Source organism: Brassica rapa, chromosome A06 (genome assembly GCF_000309985.2).
Source record: "Brassica rapa cultivar Chiifu-401-42 chromosome A06, CAAS_Brap_v3.01, whole genome shotgun sequence".
Lineage (NCBI taxonomy): Eukaryota > Viridiplantae > Streptophyta > Magnoliopsida > Brassicales > Brassicaceae > Brassica > Brassica rapa.
This window is the reverse complement of record NC_024800.2, coordinates 8,154,213-8,173,592: the sequence shown is the minus strand read 5'-3', so window position 1 is coordinate 8,173,592 and position 19,380 is coordinate 8,154,213. Positions and strand designations below refer to the sequence as shown.

Below are 19,380 nucleotides of genomic sequence, written 5' to 3'. Positions count from 1 at the left end.
AATTTTTTCAGTTTAACTTTTTTAAATTTTTATTATTTTACCATATTTAGATTTTTATTATTATTATTATTTTTATTATTTGTAAGTGATAAATGATAATAGTCATTTAGTGATTTTGAAAATAAAAATATAATTTTGATAGTAACTGAACTATATTATATGATGAAACATAATAAAATATGTATTTTAAAGGTTTGATATGTGAATAGTGTTACACAAAATTTGGTATAACACTATTTACATTACACCAAATTTGGTGAGATAATATCAGTTTTGATGTTTTTTTGGAGATGAAATTACTTTAAATTTGGTGTTTTAGTGTCTTGTTGGAGATGTCCTAGGGGTGGGCGTTCGGGTACCCATTCGGGTTCGGTTCGGATCTAATCGGGTTTCGTGTTTTTGGGTTTAAAAATTTCAGCCCCATTCGGGTATTTTTAAATTTCGGTTCGGATTCGGTTCGGATCTTTGCGGGTTCGGTTCGGGTTCGGATAACCCATTTAAATTATTTTTAAAATTTTAAAATTCATTATATGCTTAAAATTTCCCAAAATCTATAAAAAAAATAATATATTTTATAAATTTGTATAATATATGTCAAAATACCTAAAACTAACATATAAATTGGTTTGATTTGAATATTTGGATAGATAATCAATAGATATTTCAAGCATTTTGGTGTTTTGAATATATTTTAGCAATTTTAGACATTTACTTTTGACTATTTATGTATATTTTCAAGTATTTTAGACAATTTAAAAGTATATTATATATTTTGGATGTTTGTAATATATATTAAATCTAAAAATAAGTAAAATATTTAGGTATATAAATCTATTTCGGTTAGATTCGGTACCCGAGATACTTTGGTTCGGATCGGGTTCGATTTTGGTTCTTTAGATATCAAAATTTTGAACCCGTTCGGATATTTAATCAATTTCGGTTCGGGTTTGATACTACTTTTTCGGATCGGGTTCGGTTCGGTTCCTCGAATCCGGATTTTTTGCCCAGCTCTAAGATGTCCTATAAGCTAGGTTGCACGGAATGTGAAACAGATACGCGAAAATGAAATGTTTCGAAACGTGGAAACATGATTTTTAAAATTCTAAGAAATGGAAACGTTTATAAATATAAATATAAATAAATATATATATATACATATATGTGAATAATTAACATGTGAGTACAATTATTTTCTTCTGTTTGGTCTATCTAATAATATAAATCAACAAATAAAATTTTTATGTTAAGTACACTAAAATGAAACAAGTAATAGTTAAACATCGAAATCATATTAAAATTTTAAAATAGCTAATACTTAAAGAAAAATTCCCTAGGATAGCATTTTTTTAAGTTGTTGTCACAAAAATAGCCGTCAATGAAGAAAATGACCAAAATAAGTTTTATTAAAAGGTAAAGTACATTTTTACCTTAAGGTTAACTAATATAGATTAGGGTTTAGAGTTAAGGGGTGAAGTTTTGGGGATAGGGTTTCAAATTTTAAAAAATAAAAAAAATATTAAAATTTTCAAAAAAAAAAAAGAAATGTTTTGGTCATTTTCTTTCTTTAGGTCTATTTTGTGACAAAAACATAAAATGATTATTTGAGAGAATTGTCCATACTTAAACATTAAGTAGTTTAACTCAAAATAAATATATAAGTTACAAAACTTGTTTTAAAAAGTTCTCTTCACGTTTTCAAAACAGAATCACAAGTTTCTGAAATCGAAATTTTCATCAGTTTTTAAAATGAGATTTTCAAAAAACGAGTTTCTAATGAGTTTTCACGAGTTTTCGAAAGATTTTAATTCCGACACAACGTGAAACGAACTTTCATCCGAGTTTCCATGCAACCTAGTTTATAAGTAAAGTAAATCAACAAAGATGTGCTGCTGATTGTGCATATTGACGTATCTCTTGGGCGACGCATACTTCTTTTTCGTCAGTTTGGTAAAGAGACCATTTACCATCGTCATCTCGTAATCGTTAGTTTCAAATTTCTTTGTGACATTTGCAGTTTATCACCACTCTTCATCACAATTAAATAAAAGAAGTTTTTTTCACAAATAATAATAAAAAAAATCAAAGTAAATGTAAGGTTCATACTTTTTTTTTTGTCATTTGAAGATTATATTAAACGAGTAAAATGCAAAGTTTACACATCTGAGCCGGTAAGGAACACACTCCTTCGAGAACTATAAGCCGGCAAGATTAACATTACCTCCCAAAAACTAGAAAGAAAACAACTTAGAATGCCTGAACTTAAATTAAGATATGGATGAAAACAGACCACAAAGTACTTCTGGGACAAATACAGAACTCTCCAAGAAGAGAAGTAAGTCAGATACCTGATGATAGAATGAGAGAGAAGGCGTTGAAATCGCAATTACAAAGACTTGACACTTGCAAACATTTCATTGTAAATCACACTAACATTAATACATTATACACACAATTAAACAATATAATACATGACTAATTAACCCAAAAAATGAAGGAAAAATAGAAACTCAGTACGCACTGTTACGATTCTCTTTATGAAGCCTAAAGAAATAAGCGGCGGCGCTTAACACGGCAGTGATCAAGGCGACACCTTTGAAAACATCGAACTCATCGTCCATGTAGTTAAAGAAGATCACAACAAGCACCGACACGATCGGCCACGTAACGACGCTGATCACATTCGACAACACGCTCGAAACAGAAAAGACAAGTCCCACGATCCCAACCCAGTAGATCTGCCACGAAACCGCTTGGCCCACCATAGCCATGACGTACGCACCTTTCCCTTTCGGGAAACCATTCATCTCCCTCTTCAAATCGTGTTGTTCCCCGGCGATGAGAAGTCCCACCATGGAGATGAGTGTGGCGACTAAAGAGGAGAAGATTATGACTTCGAAAACGGAAGCGAAGCTTGGCTTTCTGGTGGTGGATTCCGTGCGTTTGAAGATGTAGCTGTCGAAGACGTTTTGGATGTTACAGAGGAGGAGAGAGAAGCAGAGGGCGGCGAACAGAGCGGCCCATGAGCCTCTTGCGTAATTCAGCTCCGCCTCGTCCGGCTCGCCGCCGAATGAGGATGATAACGTGAGAGCTCCGGTGACGATTGCTAAGAGCAATGAGATGACGACCCATCTGTTGAACTTGGTTTTGTTGACGAAGCTAGCGAAGATGGGAGTGAAGAAGAGCTGCGTTGTGTAGATGAGGGTGAAGATACCGAATGGTATCTCGAGCTTTCCCATTGCGGAGAGTCTTCCCTGAACCGACATGACGATCCCGATGCAGATGTAGATTACCGCTAAGGATTTGTAGTGTAACTGGTTGTCGGAAGATGGTTGGTTCTGTTTCTTGGCGGTGAGGATGATGAACGGGAGGAGGAGGAGAGGGAAGCCGACGGTTTGGAGGAGAGCTTGAGTCCAAACGCCGTCGTTTTGGCGGTGTTCGTTGTACTCGCTTCGGTTGATTTTGTCGTAGTAGAAGTTTTCGAGGAGTTTGGCTATGGATTGGCCTATGATGACGAAGACGGTTGAGAGGAGAATTGTCGGCCAATGGTTTGGTTTCCGGTTTGAGTTTATGAGTGTGGTTGAATCACGCTCGATGCTGACGGGAATCTGCACAAAATGTTCTGTAAAAGAAAGAAATTAGAATCAATTTTTTTTGTATAAGAGGGGATCAAGAAGAGAATCATTTGAGTAGATTACTATTATTACCTTCTGTCTGAAAGATTGGCTGATTCTGAGCCATGGTTTGGAACTGGTTGTCGGAGATTCTTAGCGATTTTGACTTCAATGTACTGTCGGAGATCCGATTCGTGTGTTTGTTGTGCTGGGGATAATGGCATGAGAAGTGTTTTATATGCACGTAAGAGAAGTGTTTTATATACACGTAACAGGTTGCTCAAAAATAAAAAATATACACGTAACAGAAGTCTTCTTGGCGGCGTAATGGTCAATCAAGTGAGCTCATGTCTACGCCTCGTTGTTTAGATATTTTCTCTGCGTTGCTTCGTCACCATTCCAAACTATATTTGCATATATAATGGTAACATCACTACGGTAAGTTAAACTCATATTATACGAATGAAATAATGAAAGTAATTAATCCCACACAGAGGTTATCTTTTCCACTGTCATTCATTACTTGTACGCAGTAATTTGTTTGCCAGTTTAGAAATGCAGACAGTAATCATTCTCAGGCCAAATGAATCTCCGAGAGATTTTGAAACAAGAAATCAAGGAAGATGAATAGAGAGGCAATTCATTTGGCATTTTACTTAGAATCCTGAGTCTACAGATTGATGATACGCAATCTACTTGAACGTATTACCCGCGTTTGATCATAAAATGGCCCCACACTGTTTGTACCTCGCTCTACACCCACTAGACCCTAATCTACCTCTTCAGTATTGATGAATTGAAACTATATGCCCCATAGACATAAAAGCTCTCAACCACACTGCACCCTATGCAAATAACACCACTCGACATCCCAATCAATTAAAACTGGAAACTTTAAAGCTTATGGCTTGACACAGAAACTGAGGCAGCCATGGTATGGATGTAAAGGTTTAAGTAGCATAAGTGCATAACCTAACTTGTGTCAACAGATTCACAAAGTCAAAGTAACTACCACTAGCCTCCATGGATTATATATATTTCAGCTTTCTGTTACCAACCATCATCGATGCCAATTTTCTACATGTTCCTCAATTCAACATAGGTGTTGCAGTATTACTGCTAAAACACTATTTTGAGTAATTGAAACTTTGATGAAAGAAACTTCTTTAGATCTCATTTTACAAGCCTTTTAATGAAATTGCAAACTCGAGAAGCAAGAATTGGTATTAAAAACCTTGCATCACGAGACTAGTCTTTGATCATAGAGGCAAACTCGAGAAGCAAGAATTGGTGTTAAAAACATTACTTGAATCACTAGACTAGTCTTTGGTCACAGAGAATATCAATCAAGTAAAATCCTTTTCTTCATCCAACTATGTGGTCAAGGATTATGCATTGAAACTCTGATAAAGCAAACTTCTTTGGATATCATTTGAACATGCTTTCAACGAATACGCCAACCCAAGAAGCAACGATTTGGTATTAAGAACTTAAACTTGCATCACTAGACTATATGCTTTTGATCATAGAGGCAAAGGCAATCAAGCAAAACACATTTCTTGATAAACCCAAACTATAGGATCCTATCAAACAACTCCACCATCTAGTACCTATGAAACTTTACACATTGATCAAATATAGTTGTATCCAATAAACTTCAAACACCGAAGAGAGACCAGTAGTACCGGATAAGAAACTAACTCGAGGGGAAGACATCTTTCACAGCAGAAGCTGCAGTCAAGTAATTAAGCGTATTCCTCAGCGTCTCCCTCTCTCTCTTCAACCTCGCCGCCGTATCCTCCAGCTCCAGCAACGCCTGCTGCTCCATCGGCGCCCCTTCAAACGTGCTCCCAACGAAGAACGAGAACGGCGTCGGAAACTGATTCTTCCTCAGATCCTGCGCCTCCTTCTCCGCCTTCCCGTTCAACCTATTCGACAACCGAATCACCTCCTTCATCAGCACCTCCACCTCATTCGCCAGCTCCTCGAGATTCTCCTCCCCGGAGGGCCGATCCTCCAGCCACGTCACCTTCGCGACGAGATACGGCTTCGTGCGGACGAGATCCGTGACGCGGAACCGCTCCTGGCCCTTGCAGATTAGGAAGAACCGATCGTCGACGAGGCGCTCGTGCTTGATGATCTCCCCAACGCATCCGACTCCCGCCGCGGAGCCTGAGACGGCGTCGGAGTAGACGACGCCGAATCGGAGATCGGATTGGAGGAGGGTCTGCATCATGACGCGGTAGCGGTACTCGAAGATCTGGAGCGGGATGGTTGCTCCCGGGAAGAGGACGAGGGGGAGAGGGAAGAGAGGGAGCTCCACGAGGTCGTCGGATTTGGGCGGCGGGTTGGCGTTGTTGTGGTGCTTCTCCGAGAAGGAGGAGGACGAGCATCGGAAGGAGGTTAGCTTAGAGAATCGACGGTTGGTGGTGGTGGTGCTCCGGTAAGTAGGTGGGAGAGTTAGAGGTTGGTGGTTGAAGGCGGAGAGATGCGGCGGCGTGGATTTGATGGTGGAATAGGAGAGTGAGCTTGGAAGCGCCATTAGAGGGTGAAGGAAGGAAGGAAGAGGGTAAGTTGTGTGGTGAGTATACAAATGAAGAGATTAAAAATTTAATGATTCCTTTATTTAAAAATTAATAATTATCTGTTGCACAAAAAATAAAAATCTTATCTGATATTTTTAGTTCACTAGGTGCTGAGACCCCGCGCAAGCGCGGGGTTGGTTACTTTGGATATCGGTGAGGCGGTATGATTTACGGGATGTTGGTGTTGTTTAAGATTTATGCAAATTAAAGATTAAAATTTATCGGAAATAAGATAACAAAATTGATCCTAGCTTTTGACGATTAACTCAAGTTAGAGACATCTCCCAAAACGGAAGGAAAATTCAAAAAGTATAATTAAGGTAAAATATAGAGAATGTGAAAAAGACCTAAACATGAAACAGAGAGCGTGGAACAACGGAAAGGGAAAGAGAAGAAGACGAAGAAGCTTACGTCAGGTATATGAAATTAAAAAGACAGATATTGTGACAGTGCAGTACCAACTTATTTGGGGGTCCATATCAAGTTATCAACTCTGTATATATCCGTTGTTTGAATAAATACTCAAAGTTTCAAACTACTTGCATTACAAAATTATTTTATTTTTTCAAAATACACATTGTTTGCTAGCACTTGTTAGAGAGCTCAAGGACCGTAGTAGCATATATTAAAGCTACACTAATCTTCATCGCTAAGATCACACATTGTCTACATCCTCAACGTTAGGATATTCCAAGTAACACTTCTCCTCGTCTTCCTCGTCACGGGTTCCATCTTCATCTTGTAAACTCCAAGTAACCATCTTCCAAAACGCAGCACTCCACTTCTCTTCCCTCTTCAGGCTTAGCGGTGGTCTGTGACAAAATCCAGCCGTTGGATTGAAACAGAGCTCTTATATTGGCTTTGTGGTTCATAAGAGTTTCAAGAATGGTGAAACTGGAAGCATCGTGGCGAGTGGCTCCCCTTCTAAGGAGATCTGCCCCCTGTGTGAAATAGTTTAACAAAACATAAAGATTAAAATAGTTTAACAAAACATAAACGAAGGTTGACGTTTTTACATTATGAAAAAGTAATTGTGGGTTTAAAATGTTTGGGTTTAAAATATTTGGGCTCAAATTATGTTGGGCTCTATGTCTAAAACATGATTTGAACTTAAAAACTGAAAATAAAAAAATGTTAGGTTATCTTTCTTTTTTTTTCTCCGTCGTCGGGACAGCATCACCTGTGGGATCCCTGGCATGATTAGAGCTTAAGTTTGTGAGATTGGGGAGCGATAATAGTGTGATGCGTTATTGAAGAGGAGTTTACTTACATCAGTTAGGCTTCGTCCGCATCATTCCATTGTCGTTGGTCCTCGGGTGCTTCGTCGTCGTCGGAATCTGCAAAAGAAAAGGTTTTAATTTGTTAAGTAAGATGTCTTTTATTTCTTTTAGATTCGGTTGCTAAAAACATAATTCATTCAGTTTTCCTGTTTTGTTTGGAGATTGCAGGGATGAAACCGTGGATCACAGAATCCTGTAAGAAAAACAGAGAAAAATCATTAGTTGTTCATAACAAAATCCATAGACAAAACCAAAACAAAAACATGAAGACATGTTTCATATATGAATAAAGAATAAGCAAAGCAGAGTTAAAGTTATAAAAAATAAGTTAGAAACAATCATCACCAGTTCATCAAGGAGGAGAATGATGATGCCCATAAACTCTCCATTCTTGTTAATGTTCCTGGAATCCTAGAATCGGATGAGCCGACCAACAATGGACTGAATGGACCTTCTAAGGCGGAGAGAGTTGAAGGTGGAGTAGGAAACGGCGGCAATGGTGGCTGAAGCGGCTGGAGCAGCTAGATAAGTCATTTTCGCGATGGATGTGAGAAAGTAAAGCGAACGGAAAACTGAGAAAGAAAAGTTTGAGACAAGATGGAGCTTATACCTCGAGGGATTCTATATATATGAGAGTTCTGAAGGCGTTAGAGGAGAAACTAAGCGTTTGGTAGGCGCAAAACGTGCGTAGAGCCTTAATGATCGACCATAATAGCTGATTGCCGGAAGGGAAATCGTAAGCGACGAAGGAGATGGTGAAGATGACGGCTTCCCTAATCTTCTTAGCTTTGTCCGTATCACCATTTTGGGCTGGTACAAAGCCTAATAAACAGAAAATCAATAAGCCCAAAGCCCACTTTTTGTCGAAGTCCATTCGTTACCCATCAATTTAAAAAAAAAAAGAGCTGGGGTCCACAATGTTATATTAGTTTCCGACCTTTATAATATATATTAGTTTCGGCCATCAATGTACGAAGTATCCTTTAGTGCAGTGGTATAATTGTGGATGTTTATATTTCAATAACCTGGGTTCGAGCCACATATTTGACTCTTTTTCAAACTTTTAAAAAGTGGGACCCACAGACCGCTGACGTGTCGCATTAGGGGGAGAGAAACTCTCCTATTATATAATAGATTCGTGTGAGTCCACGTTTTAAATTTTAGATATGAGTGGAAGAGCGAGTTCGAACTTGGGACACCGGAGACCTCTTCTTCAATTGGACTTCCATCGACATTTTTTTTTATTAATAAACGTTTTCCTTATCGTGTCTACGTGCATGAGGCTTTAGCGAGCCCACGGCCCAGCTGGATGCCATTTCGTAATAACCCTAAATACACAGGGGTAGTTCTGTCAATGTAGTTTCCTCTTTTATAAGCTTGCTTCGCTTGAGTGTCTGAGAATTTTAGGTTTTCTCAGATTAGAAGAAATGGCGGCAGAAGAGGGACAAGTGATCGGTTGCCACGAGATTGATGTATGGGCCGTGCAGCTCGACACAGCCAAACAATCCAACAAGCTGGTGAAAATTTCTCTCCCTTTTGAATCCGACAAGCTAATACGTCGGATTGTCGGTATTGTTTCGTCTGTTGATTTGGAATTAGGTTTTCGTTTTTTTTTTCTCATTTTATGCTTGCGATTGGTTAATTAGAGTATATGTTCATGGCAACATTAGGGTAGAGTGAAATAAAGGGATTGATTGATTGGCAATATAAACAGGTCGATCTGCCATGTATTACTTAGATGAATTTAATGGTATCATAATGTCTCATTGTTTTTTTTGCAGATTGTGATAGATTTCACTGCTTCATGGTGCCCACCATGCCGCATGATTGCTCCAGTTTTCGCAGATCTGGCCAAGAAGTTCATGTCAAGTGCCATCTTCTTCAAGGTGGACGTCGATGAACTGCAGGTCAACAGCATTCTTATGTTTGCACTTATAATTATTTATTACACCCATATATATATATACATGATATTGTTATTATAACACTTGTGCTGTGTTTTCAACAGAATGTAGCTCAAGAGTTTGGTGTGGAGGCAATGCCGACCTTTGTGTTCATCAAAGACGGAAATGTTGTTGATAAGGTCGTTGGTGCAAGGAAGGAAGATCTTCATGCCACAATAGCCAAGCATACTGGTGTTGCTACTGCTTAAAGTTGGTTATGAGACAATAATAAGTTCCAGTTAGTTTTATTTTAAGTTTCGCTAATAGTAATGGGGATATTGTAGATGTAGAAGAATAATGTAGTGGTTAAGTGATCTCTGACTCTTTTGAGTCTGCAAGACTGCAACAATACTATAATGCATCATAGACCATTGCCTTTATTATGAGTGATTTACATTGGTTAATGGCTTTTGCTCAATATACAAAACGTACAAAACATAAAAGTTACCACAGCATCTCCATGGATTCTCAGCGAAATACAAGTTAGCGCAGTTAAGAGCGTCTTAAGCATGAGCCTTGCATAGTCCAGCTCGTGACATGGTTTCAATGAGCTTCCTCAGGACTTCCAGTGAACATAGTGCCATGTCCAATTAGCTTCTGGTTGCAATAAGATGTTACTCTCTGAACCGCATGAAGGAGAGAGGAGACTAACACAAAATAATACTATAAAACAGAGGAGAACCAGATTCATTTATCCCTCAAATGACTTGAATATAATCCGAATATATGAATCGTATACTTTTATTTTTGAACACCCTATGAATCGTATACTTTTACTGATCTAAAAAAGCGCTGAAATGTGCGAGCAGTCATGTGCCACGTGTCTTAGGTTCATTGGTAGTTGAAATTCTTATCATGTTTCATATTTGTAGCCGAAGGATTCCCACTTACCAAAGTTCTGAATCCTTCTTCCTTATCCTCTTCTTCTTCTTCACCGTGCATACTCTGTAATCTGTAAAATTTCGTCGAAAAACCAAAGAGAAGACGGAGGAGGAAGAAGAAGAAGAAGAATGGAGAAGCTTTTCATACCATCGTTCCCCAAAACTTGTTTGAACTATCAAATCCCAGCAAAGGTAGAGACTTCACCAGAATCCCATCCCAAATCCAGGAAAAAGAATCTCTCTTTCGTCAAGAAGAAACAACCCATCATCACCCCCGACGAGCAACTCGACTACTTGTGCAGAAACGGAAGCCTCCTCGAAGCCGAGAAAGCTCTAGACTCCATGTTCCAACAAGGCACCAAGATGAAACGAAGCACTTACCTCAACCTGCTCGAATCCTGCATCGATTCCGGCTCCGTCCACCTCGGCCGCATCCTCCACGCGCGCTTCGATCAGTTCCCGCAGCCCGACGTCTTCGTGGAGACCAAGCTCTTGAGCATGTACGCGAAATGCGGGTGCCTCGTTGATGCGCGTAAGGTGTTCGATTCAATGCGTGAGAGAAACCTCTACACTTGGTCTGCTATGATTGGTGCTTACTCGAGGGAGCATCGGTGGAGAGAAGTCTCTAACCTCTTTCGTATGATGATGGAGGACGGAGTTTTGCCTGATGATTTCTTGTTTCCCAAGATACTACAAGGGTGTGCGAATTGTGGTGATGTTGAGACCGGGAAGTTGATTCATTCTGTGGTTGTGAAACTCGGGATGACTTCTTGTCTCCGTGTTAGCAACTCGATTTTGGCCGTGTATGCGAAATGTGGTGAGTTGAGTTTAGCTACGAAGTTCTTTAGACGCATGGAGGAGAGAGATGTGGTTGCTTGGAACTCGGTGCTCTTAGCTTACTGCCACAACGGTAAACATGAAGAAGCTGTTGATTTGGTCGAGGAGATGGAGAAAGAAGGGATCTCTCCAGGGCTTGTTACTTGGAACATATTGATTGGAGGTTACAACCAGCTGGGGAAATGCGATGCTGCGATTGATTTGATGCAGAAGATGGAGAGTTTTGGTGTTACTGCCGATGTGTTTACTTGGACAGCTATGATTTCGGGGTTGATTCATAACGGGAAGAGATATCAGGCGTTGGATACGTTTAGGAAGATGTTTTTAGCGGGTGTAGTGCCTAATGGAGTCACTATTATGAGCGCTGTGTCTGCTTGTTCGTGTTTGAAGATTCTGAACCTGGGATCAGAAGTTCACTCTATTGCTGTCAAGATGGGGTTTATGGATGATGTGCTTGTGGGGAACTCTCTGGTGGATATGTACTCCAAGTGTGGGAAACTTGAAGAAGCCAGGAAAGTTTTTGACTCGATAAAGAATAAGGATGTGTATACTTGGAACTCGATGATAACGGGTTATTGCCAAGCGGAATATTGCGGGAAGGCTTATGAGTTGTTTACAAGGATGCAGGAGGAAAATGTAAAACCAAATATCATCACATGGAACACGATGATCTCGGGATATATTCAGAATGGAGACGAGGGTGAGGCTATGGATCTGTTTCAGAGGATGGAAAAAGATGGGAACGTTCAGAGGAATACTGCCTCATGGAACCTGATCATTGCTGGTTATATACAAAACGGAAAGAAAGACGAGGCCTTGGAGCTTTTTAGGAAGATGCAGTTCTCTCGTTTCATGCCAAATTCAGTTACCATACTGAGTCTTTTACCTGCTTCCGCTAATCTTCTTGGGGCCAGAATGGTAAGAGAGATACACGGCTGTGTACTGCGGAGAAACCTAGATGCGGTTCATGCTGTTAAAAACGCTTTGATAGATACTTATGCTAAGTCAGGAGATATAGGATATGCAAGAACGGTATTCAAGGGTATGAAAACGAAAGACATCATAACTTGGAACTCACTGATTGGAGGCTATGTTTTGCACGGTAGCTATGGTCCAGCGCTTGATCTTTTTGATCAAATGAAGACAGAGGAGATTAAGCCAAATAGGGGAACTCTTTCGAGTATCATCCTTGCACACGGTCTGATGGGAAATGTAGAACAAGGAAAGAAAGTCTTCTCCAGCATAGCGAATGATTACCATATTATTCCTGCTCTGGAACATTGTTGCGCTATGGTATCGTTGTACGGACGATCCAACAGACTTGAAGAAGCGCTGCAGTTTATCCAGGAGATGAATGTTCAATCAGAGCCACCTATCTGGGAAAGCTTCTTAACTGCCTGCAGGATTCACGGTGATATTGACTCGGCAATCCATGCAGCAGAGCACTTGTTCTCCTTGGAACCTGAGAATCCGGTCACTGAAAATCTGGTATCGCAGATCTATGCCTTAGGTGCAAGACTTGGGAGATCTTTAGAAGGAAAGAAACCAAGGAAAGAAAAGCTTCTTAAGAAACATCTTGGACAGAGCTGGATTGAAGCTAGAAATTTAGTTCATACATTCACGACAGGTGATCAGTCCAAACTGTGTACTGATGTGCTGTATCCATGGGTGGAAAAGTTGTGTAGGATGGATGATAGAAATGACCAATACAATGGAGAACTTCTGATTGAGGAAGAAGGAAGGGAAAAAACTTGTGGAATCCACAGCGAAAAGTTTGCCATGGCTTTTGGTCTAATATCCTCATCGCGTGAACCTAAGACGATCAGGATCTTGAAAAATCTTAGGATGTGCCGGGATTGCCATAATATTGCAAAGTACATCTCCAAAAGATATAGCTGTGAAATATTGTTGGAGGACACAAGATGCTTGCACCACTTTAAGAATGGTGATTGTTCCTGTAAAGATTATTGGTAGAGTGATTAACCAACCACTAAGGTACTACTTAACTTGATTTGAGCAGTCGTTTTAAGGACATAGCCACCTAATGTATCATCGTCATATATTTTATGCAGTTGAAGACTGAGTTAGTAGCATGGCTTGAGTAAATTTTGGTTGAAGTTTGAAAGCTCCTTATACGCCAGTGGTGCCTTGAAGTCATTTTCTTACTTATATGGGCACCGTGTAGATAGGGAACCTTACCAATTTAGGAATGGTTCAATAGTGCGTGTTTTTGTTATCCTGGAAGATATGATTCTTTGAGAATATGATTCCCTTTTCCTTCCATGACTTCCCTTGAAAGTGGAAACGCGAATGAATTGCTTGTAGTGACGTGTATTCTGCATCTTCGATTTTATATATTCCAGAAAATGCCCAACCACAAACGTAACCTTTTCTTCCATCATAAATACCCATCAAATGTCTAAGCTATGTAGTCAACTATCTCTTCACTCGAGCTTCTTGCACTTGTTTTGAGTCTTTTGAGATCATCTGAGAATGGTATTGGCAACATCTTTTGTTTAGCCTGATTCTTTATTTTATGTATATGTTTTTGTGCACCTTGAAAACCTGATTTTGCAGTTATGGTTATGTGAGATTAACTTGAAGTTGTTGCTGCAGAGTGTTCAAGGAAAGCCTGCATCAGTTGGCCCATGGGGAGGCCAAGGTGGTCATGCCTGGGATGATGGAATGTTCACCACAGTAAGGCAAATAAACATAGCGCATGGCTCTAGTATAGACTCCATCCAAGTTGAGTATGACAAGAATGGAAGCTCGTTTTGGTCTGAAAAACATGGAGGAAACGGAGGCTCGAAGTTTGAAAAGGTAGGACAAAGAGACTTTCTCTTAAACTAATCCTCTATAGTTTTTCAGAAATTGATCACCGTTCTCGTTTTGTTTTAGGTCACACTTGATTACCCGCATGAGTATTTGACCTCAGTACATGGAACCTATGGCAGCTATGACATCTGGGGACATGTATGTGTTCGGTCGCTTACCTTGGAGAGTAACCGCAAAAAGTATGGACCATTTGGTGTTGAGTCAGGTACATGTTTCTCATTACCAAAATCAGAGTCAAAGGTTACTGGGTTCCATGGGAAGGCTGGTTCCTATTTGGATGCTATTGGTGTTCACCTTCAACAAATTCATAAAGAGGATAATCCCTCCTCGAGGATTGTCATGCACTCACATCAAAATGTCCACAATGGTGATAAGGACTTCGAATACTCAGTGATTCAAGGAAGTGTAGGTCAAAACTTTGATATATTTGTTGCACTCAAGAAGAAAGATCCAACTTTGCCTTCTCATCAACCCCGTGAACACGCAGGTGCTGAGATCACCAAACATAAGGTGAATTCTAGACTTTCATGTTATACACTCAGATCTTTCTATTTTTTACCCGATTTTTGTTTACCAAAAGAACATCAAATTTGTTTTTATCAGGTGGTGACAGATACTGAGAAGGTGCAGCCAAAAGCTGGAGGTGATGCAAAAACATATGGACCATGGGGTGGAGCCGGTGGAATCGTATTTGACGATGGGATTTATACCGGTATTAGACAAATCAATTTGTCACGCAGTGTAGGGATTGTATCTATGAAGGTGTGTTATGATTCTAGAGGACAAGCTGTTTGGGGAAGCAAGCATGGTGGCAGGGGAAGTTTCAAACATGAAAAGGTGTGTGAATTTAATTTTTTTTAAGAGCTTGTTTAAAGCTAAAATACACCACAAATAACTACTATAACAGTCTCTCTGTTTTTGGTTTGCAGATTGTATTTGATTACCCATCAGAGATTTTAACACATGTAACGGGAACATATGGACCGTTGATCTACATGGGACCTAATGTGATAAAGTCGCTGACTTTCCACACCAATAAAGGAAAGCATGGACCTTTTGGAGAAGAACAAGGACCTTCCTTTACTCATAAAACGGATGATGCTAAAGTTGTTGGATTCCTTGGAAGAGAAGGTTTGTTTCTTGATGCAATTGGTGTTCATGTTATGGATTGCAAAATAAGTCCCCTCAAGCCATCTCCTCACAATGCAATTGTTCCTCATAACAACTCTGGCGTTGCTGTAATCGAAAATTCACCATGGGCTAATAAGCTAGTCCTTGCAGCAAACGGCCGTGGCGAAGAGGTAACTTGTAGATTCAACTGTTCTTTGGTGTATAGGGTTTCAGGATTGAACACCGTAATAGCAGCTTACTTGTTGAGTTTAAATCAATTTCACAGTTTGAGCGTGGAGTCGTCAAAGAACCAACACCGAGCGGGCCTGGACCGTGGGGAGGCAACGGAGGTAAACCGTGGGACGATGGTGTATATTCAGGGATCAAGCAGATATTCGTAACAAGAGGAAATGATGCTATCTCTTCATTACAAGTCGAGTACGATAGAAATGGACAATCTGTTTGGTCTGTTAAACATGGTGGTAACAATGGAGTCTTCACACACAGGGTAAACAACAGTCGATTTCTTCTTTCCTATATAAAAGCCACTTTTGTTTTTTTTATGCATCACAACCATGCTGATCTTGAGTGTCTCTTGCAGATAAAACTCGAGTATCCAAACGAGATGCTCACCTGCATTTCAGGGTATTACGGACCTCTGAACAATTCAGACAAAACTAACGTTGTCAAGTCTCTGAGTTTCTACACGAGCCGTGGAAAGTACGGTCCTTACGGTGAAGAGACCGGAACTTATTTCACTTCAACTACCACGCAAGGAAAAGTGTTGGGTTTACATGGTAGAAGTAGCGCTTACTTGGACGCCATTGGAGTTCATATGCAGCACTGGCTTGGCAACAACAATAAGCCTCAATACAACAGAGCTTCCTGTTTCAAGGTCTACTGAACAATCTTGTCTGCACAAAACAAGATAAACATCTAACCTCGTATGGGTTGCAAGAGTTGCAAGTAAAATAAACATGCGGATAAACGCATTGAGTTTCCTTTCCAGATAAATAACATTGTTGTTTCTATAAACAGATGAACACCAAAAGCTAGAGAAACAAGAAGAGAGTGTAAAATAAAATGTAACAACATAAGCATCTCCATGCTAAATTCTGTTTAATGATAACTATTTTGTTGTTCGTGAGTGAACTTTTGCGTGTTGCAACACTTCTCTGAGCACAGAAGCTATCCGATGAGACATATGATGTTCCATAAACATCTCTTTTACCCTCTCATACCCTTTCTTCCCCATTGTCGTCCTCATCTCCACGTTTGTTGCCAGCTTCACAATGTTTCTGGCAAGCGGTAACACACCCTCTTTACCGGCGTTGTGTAAAAGACCAGTTGTTCTGTTCACTACAATCTCCATTGTTCCTCCTGCTGCGGTACCGAGTACAGGAAGCTTAAAGGCCATGGCCTCGATTGTTATTCTCCCGAAGCATTCTCCTCTGGCTTGGGAGTTTTGGACAAGAACATCAATGGCTGCTAGATATGGTGCTACTTTCATTGTTTTGTTGACAAAGTGGACAACTTTCTCAAGTTGCTTCTCTTGGACAAACCTTCGTAGCTCTGTCTCAAATTTCGTCTGTGCGCTCATGTCGCTTCCTACTACAACTGCATGCATTGTTGGTACCTCATGCTTTTTAGTCTCTTTGATTATTTCTAGACTTTCATGGAAGGCTCTGAGGAATAGATCTTGGCCCTTTCCTCGAGATACACCTGCAATAAAAGAATCAACCGTAAAAAAAGCAAATTAAGTAAATTCTTGAGGAAAACTGAGTAACAAGAAGAATGTGTGATAGAAGGCTTACTATTAATAATGCCAAATAGAATGTCATCACTCTGCACTCCAAGAGATTCTCGAACTTGCTCACGCAAAACTTTCTTGGCGAAACTATCTTCAGCAACTTCCATCAACTCCTTGCTATTTCCTAGGTGCACGACATAAGTTTTAGGCATTTTAATCCTGTGTTACGAACAGTTCAAAGTAGAACATTAACGCCAAAACCCCGAGATAAGTAACAAACTGATACAAAATTTCCAAAGAGAGGAAACAGACCCTAAGCGATCATGAGTCCTGTTCTTCCAATATTCAGCTGTTGCGTGCGAATCAATCATTGCCCCCGCAACAAAAGGAAGATGCTTGACTAAATCCGCCTTGAAATAATGACCTCTCATCTCATGAATCCACCAGAGGATCTTGGGAAGAACTTTAGGAACATTGTCCTTGAGTACAGCATCAAGCCATTTCCCAGCAACAGCAGTGTTTAAAACAACCAGATCAGACTTAAGAGCTGTATCTACAGCTTTCTGACTCTTCGCTGAGATAACCTAAACGAGTCAAGAAGATTAATTATGATCAGGAACTAAAAAGAACAATCATGGAGGAGCTAATCTTAAATCTTAAACCTTCACTCCTCGATCCAACATCTTATGTTCCAAAACATTAACAACTTCATCTGCTTCAACAGGTTTCTGATTCGTGGTCCAAACAACTTCAGCACCAACCCCTCTCAACAGAAACGCAAGCTCCATCAACAGCAAAGGTCCACCTAAAACCACACACACACTAACTTCATCACTCGAAAAGACGAAAACTTGAGCTCGACCCGAGATTCAGATGTAAAGAAAGAGCAAGAACCGTTACCTGAGAGGGAGAGTTCGTGAGAGACGAGTAGAACGAGCTTCGATTTCATGAAACCGAGAGGATTCGCCGATCGGATCTTCACGTCGCTGCTCTCTTGCTTCTCCACGACGAATCGTCCGCATCGGTTTCCGCTGATACTGCAGGAATCGAAGGCGGATCTGACGAGAATCATTCCCACGGTTGATACAGATAAAAAGAGCAGAATCATCAGTGGCCATCTCTTCTTCTTCTGCATCATTGTTACCCACACACTCGTTGACGACGGCTTCCCCATTTAGTTCTCTCCGACTAGCTTCACCACATCCTAGGGGTTTCCAAAGTTACAATCCATCTCCGTGATTCCAACGATCTCTTACGAAGAAAACTACAGTAATCGAGTGGGGAATATTGGTATGGAGAAGATGGATCTCTGTCCCAACTTCAAGCCGTTTTCACGTAATACTAATGGACTGATCGCCGTTGTATTAGTGGACAGGCAGGTTTTGTATTGGGCCTAAAAAAACCTGATATATTGGTTATCCATTAAAGGCCCATATTCTTTTTTTCTTTCGCTTCGGTTTGGTTTTCTTTTGCTGAAATTTCAGAAAGCATGATTTTTAGTGGTGGTGGATCCATTGTCTTATGGTCCATCTATGTATGTGGCAGTAAAGACATTTACTTTTTGTTTCACGACCATAACTTGTGGCTGTATAATGTTGGATGTAGGGTAAAGACATTTTACTTTTTGTTTTACGACCATAACTTGTGGCTGTTTTAATGTCGGATTTCCATGCAATTTAGATATTTGACAATTGGCATAACTTTATTAATTTATTTTTTTCTTTTCAAACTAGAGGTCTTCGTTTCTTGCTCAGACCATTTCCCAATTTAGTACTAGTAGCATCATCGATTCATGAATCATCATCGGTCTTTTAAATTATTATTATACTCTTTAAAAAAACACATCGTAGTTATATAATACTACGTTTTACACCATGACATTTTGAAACCAATAAAAAAACATATCAGATTTTTATTACATTTGATCCTCCCCCTCACCAGCTAACTGCCTATATTATATTTTGAACAAATCAACATCCACGTGGGAACAAAATCAATATAATCACCTCTCGAATACTAAGAAAACTATACATTAGCCATTAATGTAGCTATAAAAATAGTAAATCGTACGTATCTTATGCATTACGGAATATGCAAATACAAACATATACTAATAGATTGTTTATATATATATAGGTGTATAGCTAGCAAAAAGGATTATAGCTAAAAAGAAATGAAAAAGACAAGAAACTTAGAGAAAATTGGGTATAACAGAAGAGTAAGGAGGGACTCACCAACTGGTTGTTAAGTCATTTAATCCTTCAATTAAGCAATTGAACAGACACCCACCCACCTTTGTTTTTTCTTTCATCTTCTTCTTCCCTAGACCAGCTTAGTATATTACTCTGTTTCCTCTAAATATATAAGTTAGATTTTTTATTCTTCTTTTATAATGTTATTCTCATATACTAACAGTAACACTAATAAAACTATATAGTATTACCTAGGGGTGGGCGTTCGGGTACCCGTTCGGATTCGGGTCGGGTATTTCGGATTTTCGGGTATTTCGGTATAGAGGTCTAGAACCCGTTCGGGTATTTCTGTACTT

At 39.7% G+C, this 19,380-nt stretch overlaps 6 protein-coding genes across 8 annotated transcripts; 3 read left to right on the top strand and 3 right to left on the bottom strand.

Moving 5' to 3' along the window:
• Positions 1-2,264: 2,264 nt before the first annotated feature.
• On the bottom strand, positions 2,265-4,777 carry LOC103872777 (purine permease 14). 2 transcript variants are annotated; one of them, XM_009151214.3, is made up of 3 exons: positions 3,911-4,777; positions 3,705-3,819; positions 2,265-3,619 (listed from the first exon to the last, which is right to left on the bottom strand). In XM_009151214.3, exons 2-3 carry the CDS (start codon positions 3,736-3,738, stop codon positions 2,508-2,510), a joined length of 1,146 nt encoding a protein of 381 aa, XP_009149462.1. In that variant the 5' UTR covers positions 3,739-3,819; positions 3,911-4,777; the 3' UTR covers positions 2,265-2,507. The 2 variants fall into 2 exon arrangements, with proteins under 2 accessions (XP_009149462.1, XP_009149461.1); XM_009151213.3 differs by having other exon boundaries at positions 3,705-4,777.
• Positions 4,778-5,073: 296 nt separating this feature from the next.
• Positions 5,074-6,220, bottom strand: LOC103872776 (lon protease). Its single transcript, XM_009151212.3, has one exon. The coding sequence runs from the start codon at positions 6,151-6,153 to the stop codon at positions 5,308-5,310; it is 846 nt and encodes a 281-aa protein (XP_009149460.1). The 5' UTR covers positions 6,154-6,220; the 3' UTR covers positions 5,074-5,307.
• A 2,526-nt stretch (positions 6,221-8,746) lies between these two features.
• On the top strand, positions 8,747-9,823 carry LOC103872775 (thioredoxin H-type 2). Its single transcript, XM_009151211.3, has 3 exons — positions 8,747-8,993; positions 9,258-9,383; positions 9,485-9,823. The coding sequence occupies exons 1-3, from the start codon at positions 8,904-8,906 to the stop codon at positions 9,626-9,628; spliced, it is 360 nt and encodes a 119-aa protein (XP_009149459.1). The 5' UTR covers positions 8,747-8,903; the 3' UTR covers positions 9,629-9,823.
• A 462-nt stretch (positions 9,824-10,285) lies between these two features.
• LOC103872774 (pentatricopeptide repeat-containing protein At1g19720) lies at positions 10,286-13,956 on the top strand. 2 transcript variants are annotated; one of them, XM_033273927.1, is made up of 2 exons: positions 10,286-13,132; positions 13,754-13,956. In XM_033273927.1, the coding sequence occupies exon 1, from the start codon at positions 10,430-10,432 to the stop codon at positions 13,109-13,111; it is 2,682 nt and encodes an 893-aa protein (XP_033129818.1). In that variant the 5' UTR covers positions 10,286-10,429; the 3' UTR covers positions 13,112-13,132; positions 13,754-13,956. The 2 variants fall into 2 exon arrangements, with proteins under 2 accessions (XP_033129818.1, XP_009149458.1); XM_009151210.3 differs by lacking the exon at positions 13,754-13,956 and adding an exon at positions 13,210-13,420 and having other exon boundaries at positions 10,288-13,132.
• Positions 13,240-16,229, top strand: LOC103872772 (jacalin-related lectin 3). Its single transcript, XM_009151208.3, has 7 exons — positions 13,240-13,633; positions 13,754-13,957; positions 14,036-14,482; positions 14,576-14,809; positions 14,902-15,273; positions 15,369-15,590; positions 15,684-16,229. The coding sequence occupies exons 1-7, from the start codon at positions 13,631-13,633 to the stop codon at positions 15,984-15,986; spliced, it is 1,785 nt and encodes a 594-aa protein (XP_009149456.2). The 5' UTR covers positions 13,240-13,630; the 3' UTR covers positions 15,987-16,229.
• On the bottom strand, positions 16,050-18,147 carry LOC103872773. Its single transcript, XM_009151209.3, has 5 exons — positions 17,733-18,147; positions 17,495-17,637; positions 17,145-17,416; positions 16,897-17,051; positions 16,050-16,804 (listed from the first exon to the last, which is right to left on the bottom strand). Exons 1-5 carry the CDS (start codon positions 18,004-18,006, stop codon positions 16,212-16,214), a joined length of 1,437 nt encoding a protein of 478 aa, XP_009149457.1. The 5' UTR covers positions 18,007-18,147; the 3' UTR covers positions 16,050-16,211.
• Between the last annotated feature and the right edge of the window lie 1,233 nt (positions 18,148-19,380).

What these genes read in the sequence shown, in the direction of transcription:
- LOC103872773 (XM_009151209.3), bottom strand. Translation starts at nt 18,006, where the DNA reads ATGGGGAAGCCGTCGTCAACGAGTGTGTGGGTAACAATGATGCAGAAG. An exon ending in AGGACTCATGATCGCTTAGG is followed by an intron (nt 17,052 to 17,144) that starts GTCTGTTTCCTC and finishes TTCGTAACACAG; the next exon opens with GATTAAAATGCCTAAAACTT. An exon ending in TCTATTTGGCATTATTAATA is followed by an intron (nt 16,805 to 16,896) that starts GTAAGCCTTCTA and finishes CTTTTATTGCAG; the next exon opens with GTGTATCTCGAGGAAAGGGC.
- LOC103872777 (XM_009151213.3), bottom strand. Translation starts at nt 3,738, where the DNA reads ATGGCTCAGAATCAGCCAATCTTTCAGACAGAAG. An exon ending in GCCAATCTTTCAGACAGAAG is followed by an intron (nt 3,620 to 3,704) that starts GTAATAATAGTA and finishes TTTCTTTTACAG; the next exon opens with AACATTTTGTGCAGATTCCC.
- LOC103872775 (XM_009151211.3), top strand. Translation starts at nt 8,904, where the DNA reads ATGGCGGCAGAAGAGGGACAAGTGATCGGTTGCCACGAGATTGATGTA. An exon ending in CCAAACAATCCAACAAGCTG is followed by an intron (nt 8,994 to 9,257) that starts GTGAAAATTTCT and finishes TTTTTTTTGCAG; the next exon opens with ATTGTGATAGATTTCACTGC. An exon ending in TGGACGTCGATGAACTGCAG is followed by an intron (nt 9,384 to 9,484) that starts GTCAACAGCATT and finishes TGTTTTCAACAG; the next exon opens with AATGTAGCTCAAGAGTTTGG.
- LOC103872772 (XM_009151208.3), top strand. An exon ending in GAAGTTTCAAACATGAAAAG is followed by an intron (nt 14,810 to 14,901) that starts GTGTGTGAATTT and finishes TTTGGTTTGCAG; the next exon opens with ATTGTATTTGATTACCCATC. An exon ending in CAAACGGCCGTGGCGAAGAG is followed by an intron (nt 15,274 to 15,368) that starts GTAACTTGTAGA and finishes TCAATTTCACAG; the next exon opens with TTTGAGCGTGGAGTCGTCAA.
- LOC103872774 (XM_033273927.1), top strand. Translation starts at nt 10,430, where the DNA reads ATGGAGAAGCTTTTCATACCATCGTTCCCCAAAACTTGTTTGAACTAT.
- LOC103872776 (XM_009151212.3), bottom strand. Translation starts at nt 6,153, where the DNA reads ATGGCGCTTCCAAGCTCACTCTCCTATTCCACCATCAAATCCACGCCG.